The 18,341-nt window shown below is 52.5% G+C and overlaps 1 protein-coding gene across 1 annotated transcript; it reads left to right on the top strand.

Annotated features, from left to right (window-relative positions):
- Window positions 1-655: 655 nt before the first annotated feature.
- On the top strand, window positions 656-17,207 carry BPIFB2 (BPI fold containing family B member 2; the record flags this gene model as incomplete). The annotated part of the gene is made up of 17 exons (XM_080354697.1): window positions 656-735; window positions 1,788-1,864; window positions 12,241-12,357; window positions 12,608-12,707; window positions 13,002-13,106; window positions 13,210-13,347; window positions 13,774-13,819; window positions 14,054-14,114; window positions 14,343-14,434; window positions 14,555-14,731; window positions 15,064-15,105; window positions 15,205-15,369; window positions 15,643-15,710; window positions 16,308-16,353; window positions 16,671-16,734; window positions 16,828-16,904; window positions 17,139-17,207. The coding sequence occupies 17 exons, from the start codon at window positions 656-658 to the stop codon at window positions 17,205-17,207; spliced, it is 1,524 nt and encodes a 507-aa protein (XP_080210823.1).
- Window positions 17,208-18,341: the final 1,134 nt, after the last annotated feature.

The following is an 18,341-nucleotide window of genomic DNA, read 5'->3' as shown; positions in this document are numbered from 1 at the left end:
AGATTATGAAGAAGACCATATTTTCCAAGGAGAGCATCAGCGACACCATCTTTGCCAAGGAGACCATCAATGAGACCATCTTTGCCAACGAGACCATCAATGACACCATCTTTGCCTATGACACCACCAAGGACACCATCTTTGTCAAGGACACCACCAAGGACGCCATTTTTACCAAGGAGACCGCCAAGAAGGCCATCTCCACCAAGGAGACCACCAACAGGGCCATCTCCGCCAAGCAGACCACCAAGCAGATTGCCACCAAGGAGATTACGTGGAAGCTTCTGGAGGTCACGTTTGGCTAGTGAGTGTGTAGCATCTGAAAAAAGGATGAGAGGTGACTGTAAGCACTGTGGACTCAGTACACAGGTGTGCTGTGCCACCCTGGCTGCTCCTTCCCCTCCACTGTCCCTCTGTTTCTCTCTTTATACAATAGAGGTGGCACCAGCCACTGTAAAGTATCTGAAGTGCCACCTCCAAAGTGCTTTAGAAACGCAAATTATCAGCATTGCCACTAGTGCTGAATGGATCTGGATCAGCTTCTGATTTTCTGAGCATGGTCAAGAGACAGAAAGAGTAGAACTGGTCTCAAAATCAAAGATAAATCCTGTCTCTTCTATACTTACCATCCACATCCACTTTGACAACCGCGGACATGATTCCAGGGGTCAACAGGCTGCAGAGGAGGAACCCAGCCCAGAACGCTGACATCTTTGGTCCTGATAACTGTGGAAAGTAATTGTCCTCAGTGCAATGTGGGGACAGTGAGCACCAGCCAGTGCAGGGAGCAAAGAAGAGAGTGAAGGAAAGAAAAAGGAGGAACTCCAGGCAGGGATGAGAAAATCAGAGCTGGAGCTGCTGGGACCTCTCCCACCTCATCACCACAGTGGTGGGCACAGCAAAACATTCCTGCAGGAGGAACCAGAACTTCAACTGCTGCTGCAAGGACTGACCGTCACTGCAGCCAAGTGGCTGTAGAGTCATTTCTGATTCAACCCCCAGCGCAGGAGCTGATCTGGGGAGCAGCTGATCTGGGTGGTAAACTTCTCAGAGAAACAAGATCCTGTATCCCACATGGTGGGAAAACAAGACACTTCTGACACGTGATCATCTCTAGTCATGGAAAGAAAAACAGTGGCATGTACACAGGACAGCAGCAGCAACACATCTATAAGGAGAGCGTCTCCTCGTTTGGATGTCAGGATCTCTGCACAAACACCAGACAGCTGAGGCTTCCCTCTGCATGAAAGCACCTTTTGCTAAAATTTAAGAAAGAGAAAATAATTTTTAAACTTTCAGTGTCATCGAAATATTTCTGCAGGACCTACAATAATGAACTTCATTGCCCAGAATTTATTTAAATGGAAAAAGCACATCAAAAAGGGATCAAAAGTAGCGTGAGAGTTCTAATTCACCTCAGGTAAAAATCTATCTGTGATAACCAAGTTTTACAAAAAATAATTTAAGTTATAATTGTTCATGAAAACCATGAAATACCCTTTCTTCTCCAAGGACTGCAAATACAACGAATGTGCATGGCTGCTCTTGAGAAACTCACAGTGAAAGCTGGTGTGCATTTGACTTGTCAGAGGATGGTTCAGGCAGGCAGCAGGCAAGAATAACAATTTTTTAAAAAGCCGATACACCCAAATGAATGTCAAGGATTCTCCTTTGGGTTCAGCATTCAGGTTCACAGAAGCAGAGCTTTTGGAGGAGTAAGTTTGCTCTTACCTGACCAAGCTCTTGGGTGCGAGATGTTCTCCAGCCCATGCCTCTGTCCTCTGCAGGTACCTGCACCAAGTGTCCCCATTTATAGAGCTTCGCAGCAGGAAAGAGGCACCCAATGTCACTGAGGACATCCAGGGTAATTGGTGGGGAGCAAAACAAACAATGGATGGTTTCTGGTGACTTCCACCGCAAATATTTCCCTGGAGGTATCAGGAGCTGGGTAAATCATTGAGCAACGCCCTGGAGGCACCAAGGCAGACAGGGCAGCCCAGGGCCAGCCCGCACACCCAGCAGGCTGGGACATCAGCCTGGGGGCTTGTGCTCCTGTCCAGACGCAGACATGGCTGAAAAGCCATGCCTCCATAAAATACTTCCTTCTTTTTTTCAAATAAATTGAAGTTTTGACTAAAAGGTGTGTCAAAATACTGGTCACCTCTCGTTGTTCAGCACTTGTACAGTCCTCCGTGCTGCAGCACTCACAGTAAGCCCGTGCAGTGGAGATGTGCCACACATTATGGGTGATGGATGAAGGACCAGGCAGCACCTTTCTCAGTGTAAAGACAGACTGTGCAGGTAGTAGCAGAGCCCATATTCACCACTCAGGCCAGCAGGACATGCCCAGGGTTCCCATCCTGACGTGCCCAAGGACTGTGACCTTACCCAACATTTACCAAAGCCACCAGAGCCTGTCCTGCGACCTGAGCGGCTCATGATCCATTTGATAATTGAGGAAAAGGAGCTATTGAGTTGGGAAGGAATGGTGACACCATGGTAAGGTGTACCGGTTCGGTGTCACAGATTTACGGATACCCTGAGCTGTCAGACTCTTGGGAGAGACCCCATCAGATTTGGAAACGCTGCACTGGTCTAACTGGCACAGCATTATTTCCAGGTCCATCACCGCTGCCTCGTAGCACTCCAGGAGAACTGGAGGTGGGATGTGCTGTGACAGGGACATACTCTGGAGAGGGTGATGCCATTGACCACGAAGCTGGGGAGCTCCCAAGCCAGATCTTGCTGGCTCTGGAAGTCCTGAAGGGACTCTGTTGGTCCCAGTGCTGACACATCAAGAGATGCAACAAATGTCCTGCAACTGCCCAGGGTCTTCTGTCTCGGAACCAAAGTTCTGTCCAGGCCCTGCCGTCTTAGATGTCTGGCCAAGTATTTTCATGCTAAAAAATAGTGTCCCACCTGGTCCATTCTGGTTCATTTACTACTAGTTCATTTACTGCTACAGCCAGGAGAAAAGGACCAAAAGTTTCTGCTGAGCCAACAGCATGTGCCCCACAGCCACACCGGATTTCTGCCTCTTGCCCCGTCCTGGCCCGATCACCAGCAGCCACTGCCCCCGGAGCCACTGCCTCGAGCTGCACCAGGACAGCAGCTTTTTGGAGCAGGAAAAGGAAAAACATCCTACATGCAAACGCAGTCCCTGTGTGCAGATCACGTCCTGGTGTGCACAGCCAAGGCTGCCCGAGGCAGAGGGGACAATGCGCTGGCCAAGGGGACAGCAGTGAACTGTCCCCTTCACGATGGGCTCAGTAACAACAGGGGTAGAGGGGCTGCTCCCCAGCTATGAAGAATAATAGTCCAGAAAAATGCTTGTGCAGAATTAATACTTTCTGCAAACTTGGAAATCAGTATTTCCAGCAGATTAGCCAGATTTTGTCACACTTTAATTCTGGATTAAAAAATATCCCAGCTAAAGGCCATGGAAGGGATGGCAAAAGTGCCAAAGTGCTTGAGGAGTTGTCACTCTCCTTGCAACCTGATCAGCTGGGCACCTCGGGAGCACAAAGCCTTTCTGTCATGGCTAGATTATGACATTTGATAAAGCGGAAGAGGGCGTTAACAAGATGGTATTATGTTATTGTCCCTCCTGAAACGCTTTATACTTTGGGCAATCACTATATGAAACCCGAATTACCATGAAGAGAGAGCTGATAATGGTCAGCACACAGCAGGGGGGCACTGAGCACTGCTGGGATAGTTCCTGAGAAGTGACCTTATAGGTGTGATGGTCACTTGGCCTCTCACCAGCCGTTGCTGAATGCAGAGGTCTCTAACAACTAAATATTTTGGGTAAGTTGAAGCAGATTCCCACGAAGAGAATGACGTTGTGAGGTCCGGGTCTCGCTAAAGTGACTTTCAATGCCCCAAGAACACAAAGCCAAATCACTATGTGAGGATGGAAACACAGAGTAAACCAGGACGGGTTTGGTCTAAGGGAGAAGAAAGGGACCGATGCAAACTGATGCTGCTTTGATGCTCAGATCTCCTGGAAAAGGAGACGAAAGGGCCGGTAGCAAGAGGGACAAACTCCGCAAAGCGTCAGAGATCTTGGCGTTCGCACGGGGCTCTGGCCAGGCAGGCAAAGAGAAACATGTCAGCTCGAGCTGGAAAACAAGAGGGTTCTGCTCCGCTTGGCTGCAGACAGCACCCAGACACGGACCTTCTGCCTGAGGAAACCAGCTCTGCGGGGACCCCTGAGCAAGGACAGCCTTGGGGTGTTCCATCATTCCTCTGGGACCATTTACTGCGAGAGACTGGGACACCCCCACTGCTGGGGGTCAGGGCTGGGGGGCCGTGTCCCCAAGGCTGCACCCACCCAGTGCCCCAGGGCACCAGCCACCCGTGACGTGACGGTGCAGCCTGGCAGCTGGTTAAATGTTCCCTGAAAAATCAGCTCGGTGCCCCCTGAGATTTCCAGCCTTGACTGCGTACAGATATTTTGATTCATTTTTGTTCTTCTTAAGGGAATTCAGATTCAAACTGTTTGATTATTTATTAGCTAATGCAAGAACAATAAGGGAAACCTCATTAAAAAATGTGCTTGGCACTGACAGTGTTTGCAGCAAAACAAAGACAGAAGGCACCACAAAGCCCTGTCCTCATGGGGAGCTGGTTTTATGGTGGCTTCTCCCATTGCCCAGGGCTCCTGATGAGGACGATTCCTTCCCCGTGCTGTGGAACGGCAGCACACACCAGAAAACAAATGGGGTTTGCAGAGCCCGTCTCACAGTCAAATTTTCTTGGGGACAATTTCTTAAAAACACAATGATCTTTTCAAAGATGTCCTTAATGCTGCACTCACTACCTGTCACCAGGAAAAAACATTCGAATCCTATGGGCTGGATGAAATAAGGATCGAAGCTGTTTATTGAGTTACTAATGACAGGTAATTATCTAGCAATCAGTGAACTATAGGCTCGGGATCAGCATCTGCAATGCAGCCAATAAACCACGATGCCAGGCACTTCTGAAATGCGAATAAATACATGGCGATACCTAAATGCCCATCTCTAACCCATTCCAAGCAGCCTAATCCCACTCACACTCCCCTCTCACAGCACATACACTCGAGGGGGCCCTTCTCGCACTCCCTCCTGCAGATGTGGGCGCTGCCCCCGTGCACTGATGCATCCGCTATCGCTTTGCAAATGTGATTTATACGGGGACCCATCCTTCCAAGAAACACAACCCCTGCCCAGCCATGCCCAGCTGGCTCTGCTGGCCAGACCCTCGTCATGGGGCGGTGGGGTCTTCACATTTCAGCTCGTGGAGGCACATTATTGAAAAGCTGAGGAAAGAGGAAGAAATGTCGCAGGAACCCACAAACTCTTCACCCAGACCTTGGCCCCAGCAGGAAGGGGCTGCTCCCCCACCCGGAGCATTTTCTCTACCCTGAGCCAGGACAACTTCAGCTCTTCAAACTTAGAGAGAAAAAACAAAACAAAACCAAGTCATTCTAGGTCAGCTGGATTATGTCATGTCAACCCTCACCTGTTTTTAAACAGCTGTTAGTATAAATGCTAAAGAAATCACGCAGAGACAGCAAAGGTTCCTTCTGAAAACGCAGGGCTGAGGTGCAGCGTGTGCCTCCCCAGCAGACGGGGACTGGCACTGTGCCCGTGGTGGCACTGGGGACCCGCAGCCGCGTTACCTTTGCAGAGCGAGGGAGAGCCGCAGCTTTGCTTCTGCAAAGCACACCACCTCCAGGTCACTGTCCTGCTGGGGACAGGGAAGGAGAGTCCCCCGCAGGCAGGGTGACCACACTGAGCCCTCACCAATGGCAAAAGGCTTCAACTCACAACATCCAGGATGAAGAGGGATTTGGGAGCAGAGTCTGAAGGGGAAACCCAAAACTCGGCGGTGCTGAAGAGGCGCACAGAGCTTCTGTCTGCAGTGATGGTCACCACCGTTTTTTCGCTTCTCACATTTGAGTCACCACCAGCTGCGATGGAGGCAGCACCCTGGAAACCTGTGGAAGGTCAAAGCAAAGGGGTGACATTCCCCTTCCTTCCCAGCTCACTGCTCTGGGGATTGCCCTGGTGGGTGCTGAGCATCGAAGGTGTTCACCAAAGTCAGTGGGAGTCAGTCAAGTTGGTCTATGCTCAGCAGTAGGAAACAGCGTGCTCAGCTTGGAGACCAGCCCTGTCCCAGCACCGCGGCACTCACCACCGGCTGGACCAGGCTCTGGGCAGTGACGGTGCCTGCGCTGCGGGTGCTGATGGCAGAAAACCAGTAACTGCTCCAAATGCTCCCATCAGCAGCCTGCCAGCTCCTCTGTGGGGCAAAACCAGGAAACCTGCGGCGGTGCAGGGGAATGAGAAGGAGGAGGTGATGGTCTCTGGGAAAAGAGGGTGGGAGGAGGACGGGACTTACCAGACCTGGCAGCACCTTCTAGAGGGTGCTGTTCAGAAACATGCTTGTGACCTCGGGCAGCACGCTGGGCAGGGAAACATGGCAGGGACACCGCAGCAGGGGACACTGCAGCAGGGACACCGCGGCAGGGACAGCCATCATGCACATAGCAATCGTTATTGACTAAAAACCAAAAGGCGATAAAGTCAAGTGCTAAAGAAACCTATTCTGGTACGGATTAAGCCAAAATATGCCAGGTGTCTAATAAAAGATGTTTTCTCTCTCCACAAACCTTTTCTCAAGAATGCCACCTTCTGGCTTTAAATAAAGGTTTCCATGTCTTAAAGAAGCTCTGGTATCTCTGATATCCTGAGAGCACAGCACTTAAATTAAGACTTATGCCAAAGATGAACATTGCCTGGAATTACACAGATAGTGCTGGCCTGAGCTGGTCCATAAAACATCTGGGTTCCCTCAGTGGAAAAAAATAACAGTGAAAAATATCTGTGTTCCGCAGAAACCCACCCCTGGAGACTGTGAGATTTAGGGTGCTGTTACCCACCTCTTAAGTATTATTAATGTTGGCAAACTGTCCATCGGGGTCACTCACCAGCTGGGGAGGTCGGTTTTAATGCTTGGGAGGGTGATGTGGCAGGTCCTGGAGCTGAAGCTGGGGACACCCATGGGTCCTGCCGCAACCGCCGCCGTCAGCCTTGTGGCCAGAGCTGTTTCCACGTGTTCTCCCATGATGCTGCTCAGACAAAGCTGGGTCACAGCAGGACAGACCGCAGGACAGCAGGTCCCCAGCCCCGCCAGTGGCTCTGCCGCCTCACCTCTTCCCAGCCATGGCCATTCGCACCAAGAGAGCCCCGAGCCCAGCACCAGCGACACCACTGGGGACAGAGACCCCTCACCTTCAGCCTGCAGAAAAATAATGGGAGAAAAGAGCTGGGAAAGAGGAGCCATCAGAGCTGCCAGGTTAGGCTGCTGGCAGCCAAGTCACCTGTCACCGATGTTGCCATCACCACTTTTGTTCTTTCACTTTTTGTTTAAACTTTCCATCTAAAACCACTTTTAAATTTAGAATCATGTTCCTTCCTAACAAAAAGATTGCACAGTTTAATTTTGGGAAAAAAGCATTTTGGCATTCAAAACCTCTCTGTTCTTTCACTCAGCAGGAATCTGCAGGACGGAGGGCCAGCTCTGATCCCCCCCAAAATCCTGGGGTTCCCTCGGGCTGTTCTGGACAGAACCTGGGCACCCCGGCTCCGAGAGCACAGCCCCCGCGCCACAGAGCCGCTGCCGCATCCCCAGCAGTGCCGAAGCGGGAGCCGACGCGCTTTGTTGCCTTTAAGTTATAGTTTCTCCATGTATTTGTAGACACAACCATGCAGAAAATCACTGGCTTTAATATTGCACTTGTTAGCAGGGAGTGATTCGTTTCTGCCTCCAGGCTGACACTTCCCAACCTTCTGCTTTTATTTTCTCATTCCCAGGTTGGGGCTCGCGGTGAAATGCTGCTGATCATCACTCACCCTGAGATGCCTTTGATGGGTTTGGCGTTTGGCTTTTTGTTTCCTGCTTCCTCTGCCATTTTCTGCAGAACATCACTCTCATTCAGAGCAGTGGAACCGCTGGAAGATTTGCACAAGACGAGGAGTTCAGCACAAAATGCCCAGGGAAGAGCCTGTGCCAGAGGGTGAGGGGACTCAGCAGCCCCCACCGCGCCCTATGAGACATCGTTATTAACACATTCCCATTCAACACACACAGGCACCCCCAGGACCCTCCAGATGCCATAAATTCAGATTATCAGCCATCTCTGCTGTCCTTGGCAATCGTTGGAGCTTGGTGGGTGCTCACTGCTCACACATTGCGATTTTAGACATGAGATACGGGCGCATTTTCAGGTTCCCACCATAATATACTGCCCACCGCTGAGATAACTCGTGCTCTTGTCAGGGTGTCACAGCCGTGGGGTCCCATGTGCAGCATCCCGCACGGGACACGCAGGGGATGCAGACTGTGCACAGCGGTGCCCACTTCTCTGCAGACAGACTCATGTCCACACACGGGTGTGAACACAGCTGAGCACTCACCACAGTCAATCATTCAAGATCGATCCCCAGGACAGCTCCTGGCCCATCAGCTCCTCCCAACCATGCCAGCCAGCCACCGAGCAATAAAATGCACCAAATCCTGAACATCCTCTGATCCAGCACGGCTGCTCACAGAGCTCCAGAGCTGACAGCAGCTCGCAGGAGTGTACGGGATTCAATGGACAGAGACACAATGAGCTGGAGACAGTTCCCAAACCACACAACAGGGGCTGAATGCTGCGCTCACACTAGATGAAAGCGAGCAGGGCTCAGTGCAAATCCAACAGAGCTACCTCAGCCAAAACACAGCCTGAATACAAGAATCACTCCCCAAAATCCAGACATCTGTCAACAGCCCATCAGGACGTGCCTGTGTCCTGTACCACCCGCCCTGCAGCTGGTAGCTGAGGAGGATGCTGAGCCTCCCTCTTCCACAAGCACCAGAGCTGCTTGTGATGCTGAAAACCTGCTGTAGAGAAAGAGTTAGAGCTGCCTGGTGAGCACATGGCCCCAGGGACAGCAGGAGAGGTTGTGGCTGGTGGCCATGGCAGGAGGTGAGATGGGCCTCTCCACGGGCTGTGGACATGGCTCCACCGCCCTGGCCTCCATCTCCTGTCGCACCGGGGGAGATGCCGTGAGCTGCTGCCCCCCCCATGACGGGAGCTCCCACGGGGACTGGCTCTGCTGCCACTTCACCCAGCTCTTCCCCACAGAAGGTCCCCAGAGGTTGTCAAGGCTTCGCACAGATCTCCTGGAGAGCACAAGAAACAGCCCATATATAAACCCTGATGGAGAGAGAGGAAAAATGAAAGAATAAAAGGGCTGGGTGATTATTGTGGTGTAACCTAATCACCGAGGGCTGCTGACATCTGCCAATACAAATAATTCCACAGATAAATTTGGAAGCCCAGGTGAGCCCTTGAGCCGCAGCACCAGGCATGTGCTCCTGGCCGGCTGAAGCCAGAGCTCTTGCTCAACTCCGGGAGGAGCCAACAGAAACTTGTCAAGTCCCAAGGAGAAAACACTGCTCTGTTTAATTACGTGGTACAGACAGAAGTGGGGGCAAGGAGAAGCCTAAGACTTGCAATGGTAAATTCTGCTGTTGGAGACACCCGTGTAACAGTGACTCTTGGGACAAGTGGCTCTCACCCCCCAAAGTTCATGGAGCTTCTGCAAATGCCAGGGAGGGACATGGGATCAGCTGGTGGAAAACCCGGTGGAAATTGCAATAATCTCAGTAAGATTCTTACAGATTTCAGCAGGGTTGGAGCGAGGCTGAGAAGAACCGCCTGAGAAGTTCATCCCAGCGGAATCCTGCAGCACCGAGTAATTTATTTCTTCTCTTCATTTCTGTATAAAACATGTCATGAGGTTTAATCTGCCATCACTCCCCTCCCAGTGATGCACTCTCTCTGCTAAGCCCAGACAGGGAGATTTACATCTTATCTGACAGGAGCGTAAGGTTTACAGATAACGCCTGATAAGGAACGCATCATGCCAGAAAGATTTTTTCCGCTAGTAACTTGATCAGTCATTATGCTATAAGTTGACACCTAATTAGGCTCCACAGGGATCACCAGGATCAGAACAGCTCTTCAGGAGGAGAAAATCCACCTCTAAGCTCCACGGTGCCATCTCGTCCCTGCAGCTCATTCCCAGACCCTGCGCCACCGTAAATTACACCAACACTCCACAGATAAATCTCCAGAGCTGCCGGTATTACCTGCGCTGGAACAAGGTCGAGCAGGGGCCAATTTCCAACTGCTGCTCTAAAACACCGCAAAGGCTTATTTCTCAGAGACTTTTCTAGGTTGTGTCTGTGTCCCCACTGATGTCAGATGCCATGAAACGCCTCCCGCAGCCCCGGGGGACATGTCTGCAGGTCACAACCTTCTCAGTGGATTTACTTTCACGAACACATTTCTTGCCTCTAAATGGGCTGCATTCATCAGCGCAGAAGTGTAAATCCTGCTCTCCCTCAGCAGGCTGTTAGATGTATATCTTCATATTTTCTAGACGTATATCTTCATATTTTCTCTTGACAGGGCTATTCGGATGCTTCCACGGAAATGCACAACGTGGCTGATCTCTGCTTTTCTGAGCGTTTCTCAGCAGCCCGGCGCTGGGGAGAGCCAAGACTCTGAACATGTCAAGATGCACCTGGAGCCAGCGCCCAGTAACTCACTTCTCAGTGCACAAGGACAATGGTTCCCACCCAGCAGCAGGTGTTCCAGCAAGTGCTGAACATCCATTGCCAAGGGATTCAGACCAAAACGGGCAGTTCCGTCCTCTTGGGAAGAGCGGTCACGGCTTGGAGCTGAGATCACAACTATCGGGGTTGTGGGGAAAGTCAGAGGAGAGCTGAGTGAGACCACAGAGGATGGGCCAATGTGGTATTTCCAGGTGGTCCACATCCTGTCCTCCAGGCCAAGGAAGACAGAAGAACACCATGGAGCCCAAGCACAGGGAGGAGAGGGACTGGGACTCCCTTCCATGAACACTTTCACAGTTTGTAGAGACATTATCAAAGAGGATGGACATCATCCACCATATTTTCTACCAGCTGTAGTAAACATCGCCAGTGGCTTTTGATTTGGGATGGGTTAAAGAGAAGAAGGAAAAGGGACATGGGCCATTCTGGAGGTCAGAGGAGGTATGCCTTAAAAAAGCCTGATCTCTCTGGTCTAAAACTCCCTGAGCCCCACAGAAACATTCCTGCTGCCTTCAACAGACTTACCCAGGCCTGACGGAAAGGGGGAACATCCTTACCCTACTGCCAAGACCTCAGCACAACACGTGTGGGTCTCATCTCTACTGGTCTGCACCGGGACACAAAGTACAGCAGGTTCTGGAGATGTCCCGATGGAACAGGAGGAAAGCACAGCTGCACAGCACAGAAACCCATGTTCACTTTCCAACTATGATTTGCTGGCACTCTCCCCCAGAGCCCTTTCTTTGTGCTCCTCGGGAGCACCATGAGGAAGGCGAGCTGCCCCAGCACCCACTGCTCAATATTTCACCGCGCTCGGTCAATGGCCAATGTAAGCAAGTATGTGGGGAAACAATAAAAAATCATATGTAAAACAAAGCGTCCACCCAATGTCCTAGTTTCCAGCCCTCTTTGCCAATTTCTGCTCCACCAGCCTTAGCTGTGAAGATATATAAAGCCAGGACAAATCCTTGGTGTGGCCACGGCGAGACACAGGCTGAGTTGGAAGAATGCGAAGATTGGCCAGGAAAGGTAAAGGTTCATTTGCAAACTGAACAGCTTGGTATAGGCATTACTTGTACTTACTTTGGGGTGTCTCTGCAAGGCTCAGTTGTCATCAGAAGTCTGCTTTCTGCAACGACTGATGTAAATATGAATATTTTATGTAGGTTAAACAGCCTGAATTACTTGTTTTCTTAATATTGTGAGAGCATTACAAACATTATAAACGATTTCCAAATGTTTTTAGAGACAGGTAACACTTTCACCTTTTGATTTGATTTTAGCCTCTTCCATAACTTACATTCATTCCTCAACTAATTTTAGCTCCCATTTACTTGCTAGTTTTACACCAGTTTTAGGCCAATATGTGCCCTTCAGCAGGTGCCAGGTGGCTGCAGGCACCGCTCCAGCTTACAGACTTGTGGGAGGATTCCACAAATTTCACACAAGCTCACGAACCCCCCAGGGAGCAGAGCTGTGTCCCCAGCGTGTCCCCATGCTGCGGTGGCTGGGCCAGGGCCACTCTCTCCATCTGCCGTGGGTGTTTTCCTTCTCCAGGCGCGGACACAGCGACGCTCTGCGCCCTGAGCATCTTCCTGAGCCTCCTGGTCCCTGCTCAGGCCACCAGGTCCCCCGACTGTGGGGGCATCCTCACCCCATCAGGACTGAGCTACCGTGAGTCCAGACCCCGCATCTCCCACATTGTCAGCAGGGAGGGGAGGCAGCAGCATCCGAAATACCAAACACTGTGACCAGAACCTTTTGCTGTTCACCATCCCCTCTCCACAGGGGGGTTAGTGAGGGATAGAAGTGGGGTTAGCGAAGGACGGACGCATGTCACCTGGACAGATTTCAGCCTGTCCAGCTCTGTGCATCGGGCCACCAGCTCCAGAGGGTCTCATAAAGCACCTGCCCTGTTTCGCAGTTGCTCAAGTCTCGAAGCCGCACACGGAGAACGTCCTCAGACAGGACCTCGTGGCCCCCACAGCCTCGGACCTGCTTCCCAGCTCCCCAGAGCCCAGCAGGTGAGTCTGCAGCTCGGCTTTGCCCAGGCTTTGCCACCTACCGCTTTGAATATCGCCACAAAAGTATTTTGCCAACAAGGGCAAAATTCCTCCTGGAGACTAACCTGGCTGTTTGCCAGGGCAGTTTAGGAACAAGCTCCTGGCTCCTCCATTGGGGTCTCAGCCCTGGCTCCACCCTTGGGCACTTATTTGTCCCTAAACTGTACGGATCTCATGGGCTTTTAGGCTTTGCCCCTTGTGAGAGCAGCCAGGGGCTGCACATTCCTCCCAATACCTTCATTTCTGCTCTTGCAGGAAGCAAATTAACTCCGTCAAAGTCACCGAGCTGTCCCTGTCACTCATCCCGGATGCCGGCCTGCGGCTCAGCGTTGATGTGGACCTGGATGTCACCCCCGCACCGTGAGTGCCGGGGACATGGGACGGCGGCAGCCAGGGTCCCAGGGGATCGGGGTGAATGGGACGGGGGCTTCCCCTACCCCAGCCTCCTCCTCTCCCGGCACAGCTCCAGCACCAAGGCCATGCGACTGTCCATCCTGGCCGACCTGCACCTGGAAATGACCCCCGAGGGGAACCTGAAGCTTGTGACCTCTGCCTGCAAACCCACCTTGGAGGAGCAGCAGAGCACCGAGGACACGGAAAGGTCGACTCCGCAGTTTTCATTCCTCTGAGACCTGGGTAAAGGGGGAAAAGAAGCAACTGAGGCACAACCACTTGTAGGCAGGAGGGTGACATGACTGAGCTCTGCTCACTGCCCTAAATGCTTACAAAGGTTACCACAAAACTTCATCTGCATGGGAGGAACTCTGTTCTGCTTGCAGGGCTGGTTTCCCCCCATTTTTGAGATTCATTCTCTCATAAGGGACTGGATCTTTTAAAGTAGTGAAGGAGGAACATTTTTAATGGAATTCCTCAGTGTTTTAGGATTCTGAATTGTAATCATAGCCTAATAGACGGTAGAAAATAATGTCAATACTTTCTCTGGCTGCTTTTTGAGTCAGACAAAAGACACTCAGCAATGCTTGGCCAAGCTGGCTCTTGCCTAACATCTTCTGTTGTTTTCATCCAGCAAGTCCTCTAGTTCAGACATGGACAAGGAGATTAACGTCAATAAGGTAAGACAAAGGCATGAGACAGCACAAGACCAGGTTGTGCAGTTCTGTAAGAACTGGAGCACTTTAAGCCATCCTGGTGCTTTACCCTGTGGTCACCAAATGCTGACGGGCTCCATCTCCTGCTGCCGCGTGGTCAGACGATGGGGACACCCACACCAGAGGCGTTTGGGACAGCTGACACCAGCAGACCCTTGTGTTCATCTACTGCCTGTCTTTCTATTCTTCGTTCTACAGATTTGCCCAGAAGTCTCCAAATTGCTGCTTTTCCCAAATGAGCAGCTGATGTCTCTGACAGGTGAGCATCTAGTTTTCAGTGTCCTCACAGGCGAAGGGCTCCAGGGCTCATTTTGGAGCAGGTCATGGGGCTGGACAGGCTCTCTCTGCCACTGTCATCTCCCTGGGACCTGCTTCCCCCACCCAGCTCCATCCCCATCCCTTTACTCGGGAAACCCAGACACTTCCCAGCTCAACCTGCCGCTAACTGCTCCCGCCCCTCCTGAGCATCCCTCTGCTCACCTCACAGCCCAGTTCCCCGTCACACCGAACTGCCAGGTCCAGTACCTGCCCCTGGCTGCGCCCGTGTTCTCCGAGCAGGGAGTCACCATTTCCTTGCAGGTGAGTCTCCGTGTTCCAGCACTCCCAGCCCAGCTCCAGCCTTCAGGACAGCCCCTGTCTCCCAGCACTATGTGCCCAAGACACCCCAAACTCCTGTTCTCCTTGCCCGTGTCCCTGCAGACAACTTTCCAGGTGGCGGGGATGGCGATCCCGCTGCCAGTCAGCCCCGTGCCCTTCAGCATGCCCGAGCCCACGAGCTCCAGCCCTTCCCACCTCACCCTGGCACTCTCAGAGCACTTCTACACCAGCCTCTTCTTCGCCCTGGAGATGGCCGGAGCCTTCAACATGACCATCCCGGTGAGTAGAGCGAGTAAGCGAGGAAGAGGTAGAAAACCTGCATTTGGAGGGACAGCCCTGCCCCACGAATGGCTTCAAGGAGCTGTGCACCCTGCAAAGCGTGGGTGTCTCTGAGTATCTGTTGGAGTCAGGCATCCCCAAGCTCCCAAACATGCTGCTGGTGTGACGGTGCATGGAGAACTTGCCATGAAGAGTAACCAAATTGCTGCTCCCAGCCCATGCTGGTGTGCAGGAAGGTCCCTGTGTGTCCCCATGAGCAGCACAACTCTCACCAGCCCCAGCACAGCCCAAGCAGCTGGCAGCCACCTCACCAGTTGTGCTTTGTCTTTCAGAGCCCGCTGACCACCGCTGCCATGGCACAGAAGATCACACAGGTTTGGCACTGATGCTGTCCCTCTGAGGGGGACGGCCCTGTCTCAGGCAATGCCCCCCGGCACCTGCCATGCCCCAAAACAACCCCCCTCCCTCGGCAGATGGGCTCCCTGTTCCAGGAGGACGTACCGGTGACGCTGCAAGCTGTGTTCAGGAGCTCGCCGCGGATGGTGCTGGAGGAAGGCAAGGCAGCCCTGAAGCTCTTCCTCACTGTGCACGTCGGGGCGGGATCACCGGCGCTGCAGAGCTTCGTGAGCGTGCACGTGGTGAGTGAGCCCTGCGAGCACGTCCGAGCTGCAGGGAAACAGGAAAGCAAAGACTTTGCCACAAGCCCCAGCGGTTGCAGTCATTGCAGGGGCTGGTTTGGCCTTTACCTGCTGCAGCACTCAAAGTCCTCGGCAGCGTTTCCCTCTGTTGGGTAGCGCATGAATGAGGGATGTGTCACAGGTGGTAGCACAGGGACGGGCTCATCGCATCCCACTGTTCAGAGCTGATGCAAGACTGTTTGCTGTCTCTGATCCTGCCCTCCCTTTCCTCAGGACATGTCTGCGGGACTCCTCCTGAGCGTCGCCGACACACGGATGACAATCTCTGCAGCAGCGATAGAGTAATGTCCCCAGCTCTGCCCTGACCTCAAAGGGGACATGTCCCCATCAAAGCAGGGACAGGAGAGGCAAAGTGCTCTGGGGAATTTCTTGGCTTTCATGGTTTGGCCATTGCAGAGGTAGCTCTACCCTGAAGGAAACAGTGAGAATTCAGTAATGTAGAGAGAAAAGTGGGAATTGCACCATCCACCCCCCGCATTCAGCACAGGCGTACGCAGATGACCAGCACACGCCAGCACCCCTGCCTGCTCCTGCCGCACCACCGGCACCGCTGCCAGGGGAACTGCCTGTGGCTGCCCCATCGGCAACCACAGCTGCGGCGGGGGGTTCTGGGGGGCTCCTGGGCACCCCTGCTCCAGACGGCGGCCCGACAGTGTCCCCAGCCCACTCACTGCCCGATGCAGCTGTTGTCAGGGTCCTGGGGGACAAAACCTTCTCAAGCCCTCACTGCTGTGCCTGGGACAGTCCAGCCCCAGTCCCTGCTCGGACACACCTGGGCACTAAGTTTGCTGCTGGCTCAGCCCTGGTGTTTGGGGGTCAAAGCCACTTCTCACCACAACTCCTCACAAGTAGCTCCGGTGCTGCTCTTTCTTTTCTAGGGACAATGACCTCAGCCTGGCTGCCTCCAATGTGGGTCCTGTGCCGGTAGGTGCCCGCAGCCCCACATCCCAAACTGACCGAGCACAGCTGTGCTCCATCCCTGTGCTGTGCTGCTGTCACCTGCTGAGCGCACCAGTCCCCACCTCAGCACGGTCCCCTGCCAGCCTGGTCACCCCAGTGGCACCAGCCAGCTGAGGCTGCCCCAAAACCCCCTGGGCAGTGGGTGGCAGCAGGGAAATGTGAACTGTGGGTGCTCGCTGCTCAGCAGCAGGTCCAGCGGGACAGGGAGAGCTGCAGTGAGCAACCCAAGCCCTGTCCTGCTGTCCCTGCCCTGCTCCAGCTGACCGCGTGTCCCCTGGCAGGCTGCCTTGCTGGAGGAGCTGCTCCTGCCCACGCTGCATGCGGAGGTCCCGGCCCACTTAAACGGTGGGTTTGCAGCGGAGCTGCCACCGAGGACCCACAACGAGGACGGAGGCAGCGCCCCAATGGCAACTGCCCCTCCTTTTGTTTTTTTCCTAGAGGTCTTGAGTGAAGGAGTAATCCTGCCCCACATCTCCAACTTCACCTACACCAATGTCAACATCGTGATTCACAAGGTAAGAAATAAGACATTTGAGCTGCTCCCTGTCGTGTTTGATTTAAAGGGAACTCGGGAGCGACTCTTACCTCCTGGCTGCAGAACAAATCAGAGCCTGCTCCTCGAGCCTGTTATCCCGCAGAACCATGTCCCATCACTTTGCGCAGTGCCAGCTCCTCTGTCCCCGCTGCCCAGCGGTGGCTGTACCGGGGGGCCGGGGCTGCCAGACCCCCTCAGCCCATCCTCCCTGCAGGACTACGTCTTGGTCTCCTGTGACCTGCAGCTGCCAGCCCAGGCGGGCGAGCAGAGCACCGTGGTCTGAACTCTGGTGTCCGGAGTGAAACAGGAGCAGAATGGTTCTGTTGACGCTGAAATCACCCCTCGTGTTTTGTCACTGCTTGAAATGTTGAATATCTGCTTTTCTGCTTTATCTAAACACCACCTTATCAGACTTAGGATGATAACAGCGTTGCACTAGCAGCCTTCTCTTCCAGTCCTGCTCTTGGTATTTTTGTTGCAGAAAGAGGATGGGTTGTAACAACGTTCTGTACTTTAATTAAACATTTCTCTTTCATACTGCATTTTCTGATATGACTATTGACTTTTTTTCCCTTCAACAATCTGCACCTAAAGCCAGGTGAATTTTGCTAAGAACCAGCACCAGTACAGATGTCCAGACCTTACATTTAATTAAGGAAGCATGAAAATTCCACTAACTTGTATGGATTCAAAGCAGCCCTGTGCCTCTCAGCTGCAGAACAACACAGCCCCTACCAACAAGAAACCTTGCGTCTGCTTTTCCTCCACTCCTCACGTTACTATGGGAACATTACGGGTAGTGGTTTTCCCTGGGTTAGAAATGGTAAAAAAAAGAAGAAAAAAAAAAATCAGCCTGCATAATGGTTTCTAATTTTAGACTTGAAGCCAGTTATATTTTCAAAACTATATTTCTGACAAAGCCCATCACAGAGAAAACGCTGATTGAAACATGACTGTCGACAGATGGACAGTCCAGCAGCTGCACTGGTCCATACTGGGATGCTCTTTCCTACAGATCAAATGCATCTCTGTGCTCAAGAGGTTGTTCAGCAAAATAAAGGGGGAGAAAAAAAAAACCCACAAGAGACTTGAGAGCCCACACTGTCAGGGTGGGGTGGTGATGGAGCTGCCCCATGGCAGATGCTGGGATGGAGCAGCCCCCGCGCTGTGACCATTGGCTCCGGTCAAGCTCGGCCACGGGGCTGCCCGCGAACCCACGGTCATCACACACATCTGCTTCCACTTGCAACAGCTAAGCACAGGGTTCCTGGCCTCTGGAGCTGCTGAAAAGCACTTCAAAACCTCATATTTCAGAGACTCAGAAATAGGAAAGCAAACAAAACAAGCCAAGTGGATTTATTATAAGGAGTAAAAAACCCTGAAGGTTTATATGCCCAGCTTGGGGACCTGACTAATG

The sequence above is a fragment of the Nesoenas mayeri genome, assembly GCF_963082525.1.
Source record: "Nesoenas mayeri genome assembly, chromosome: 16".
NCBI classification, from domain to species: Eukaryota; Metazoa; Chordata; class Aves; order Columbiformes; family Columbidae; genus Nesoenas; species Nesoenas mayeri.
The sequence above is the reverse complement of the archived record's forward strand: the minus strand, read 5'-3'. Positions and strand labels throughout refer to the sequence as shown.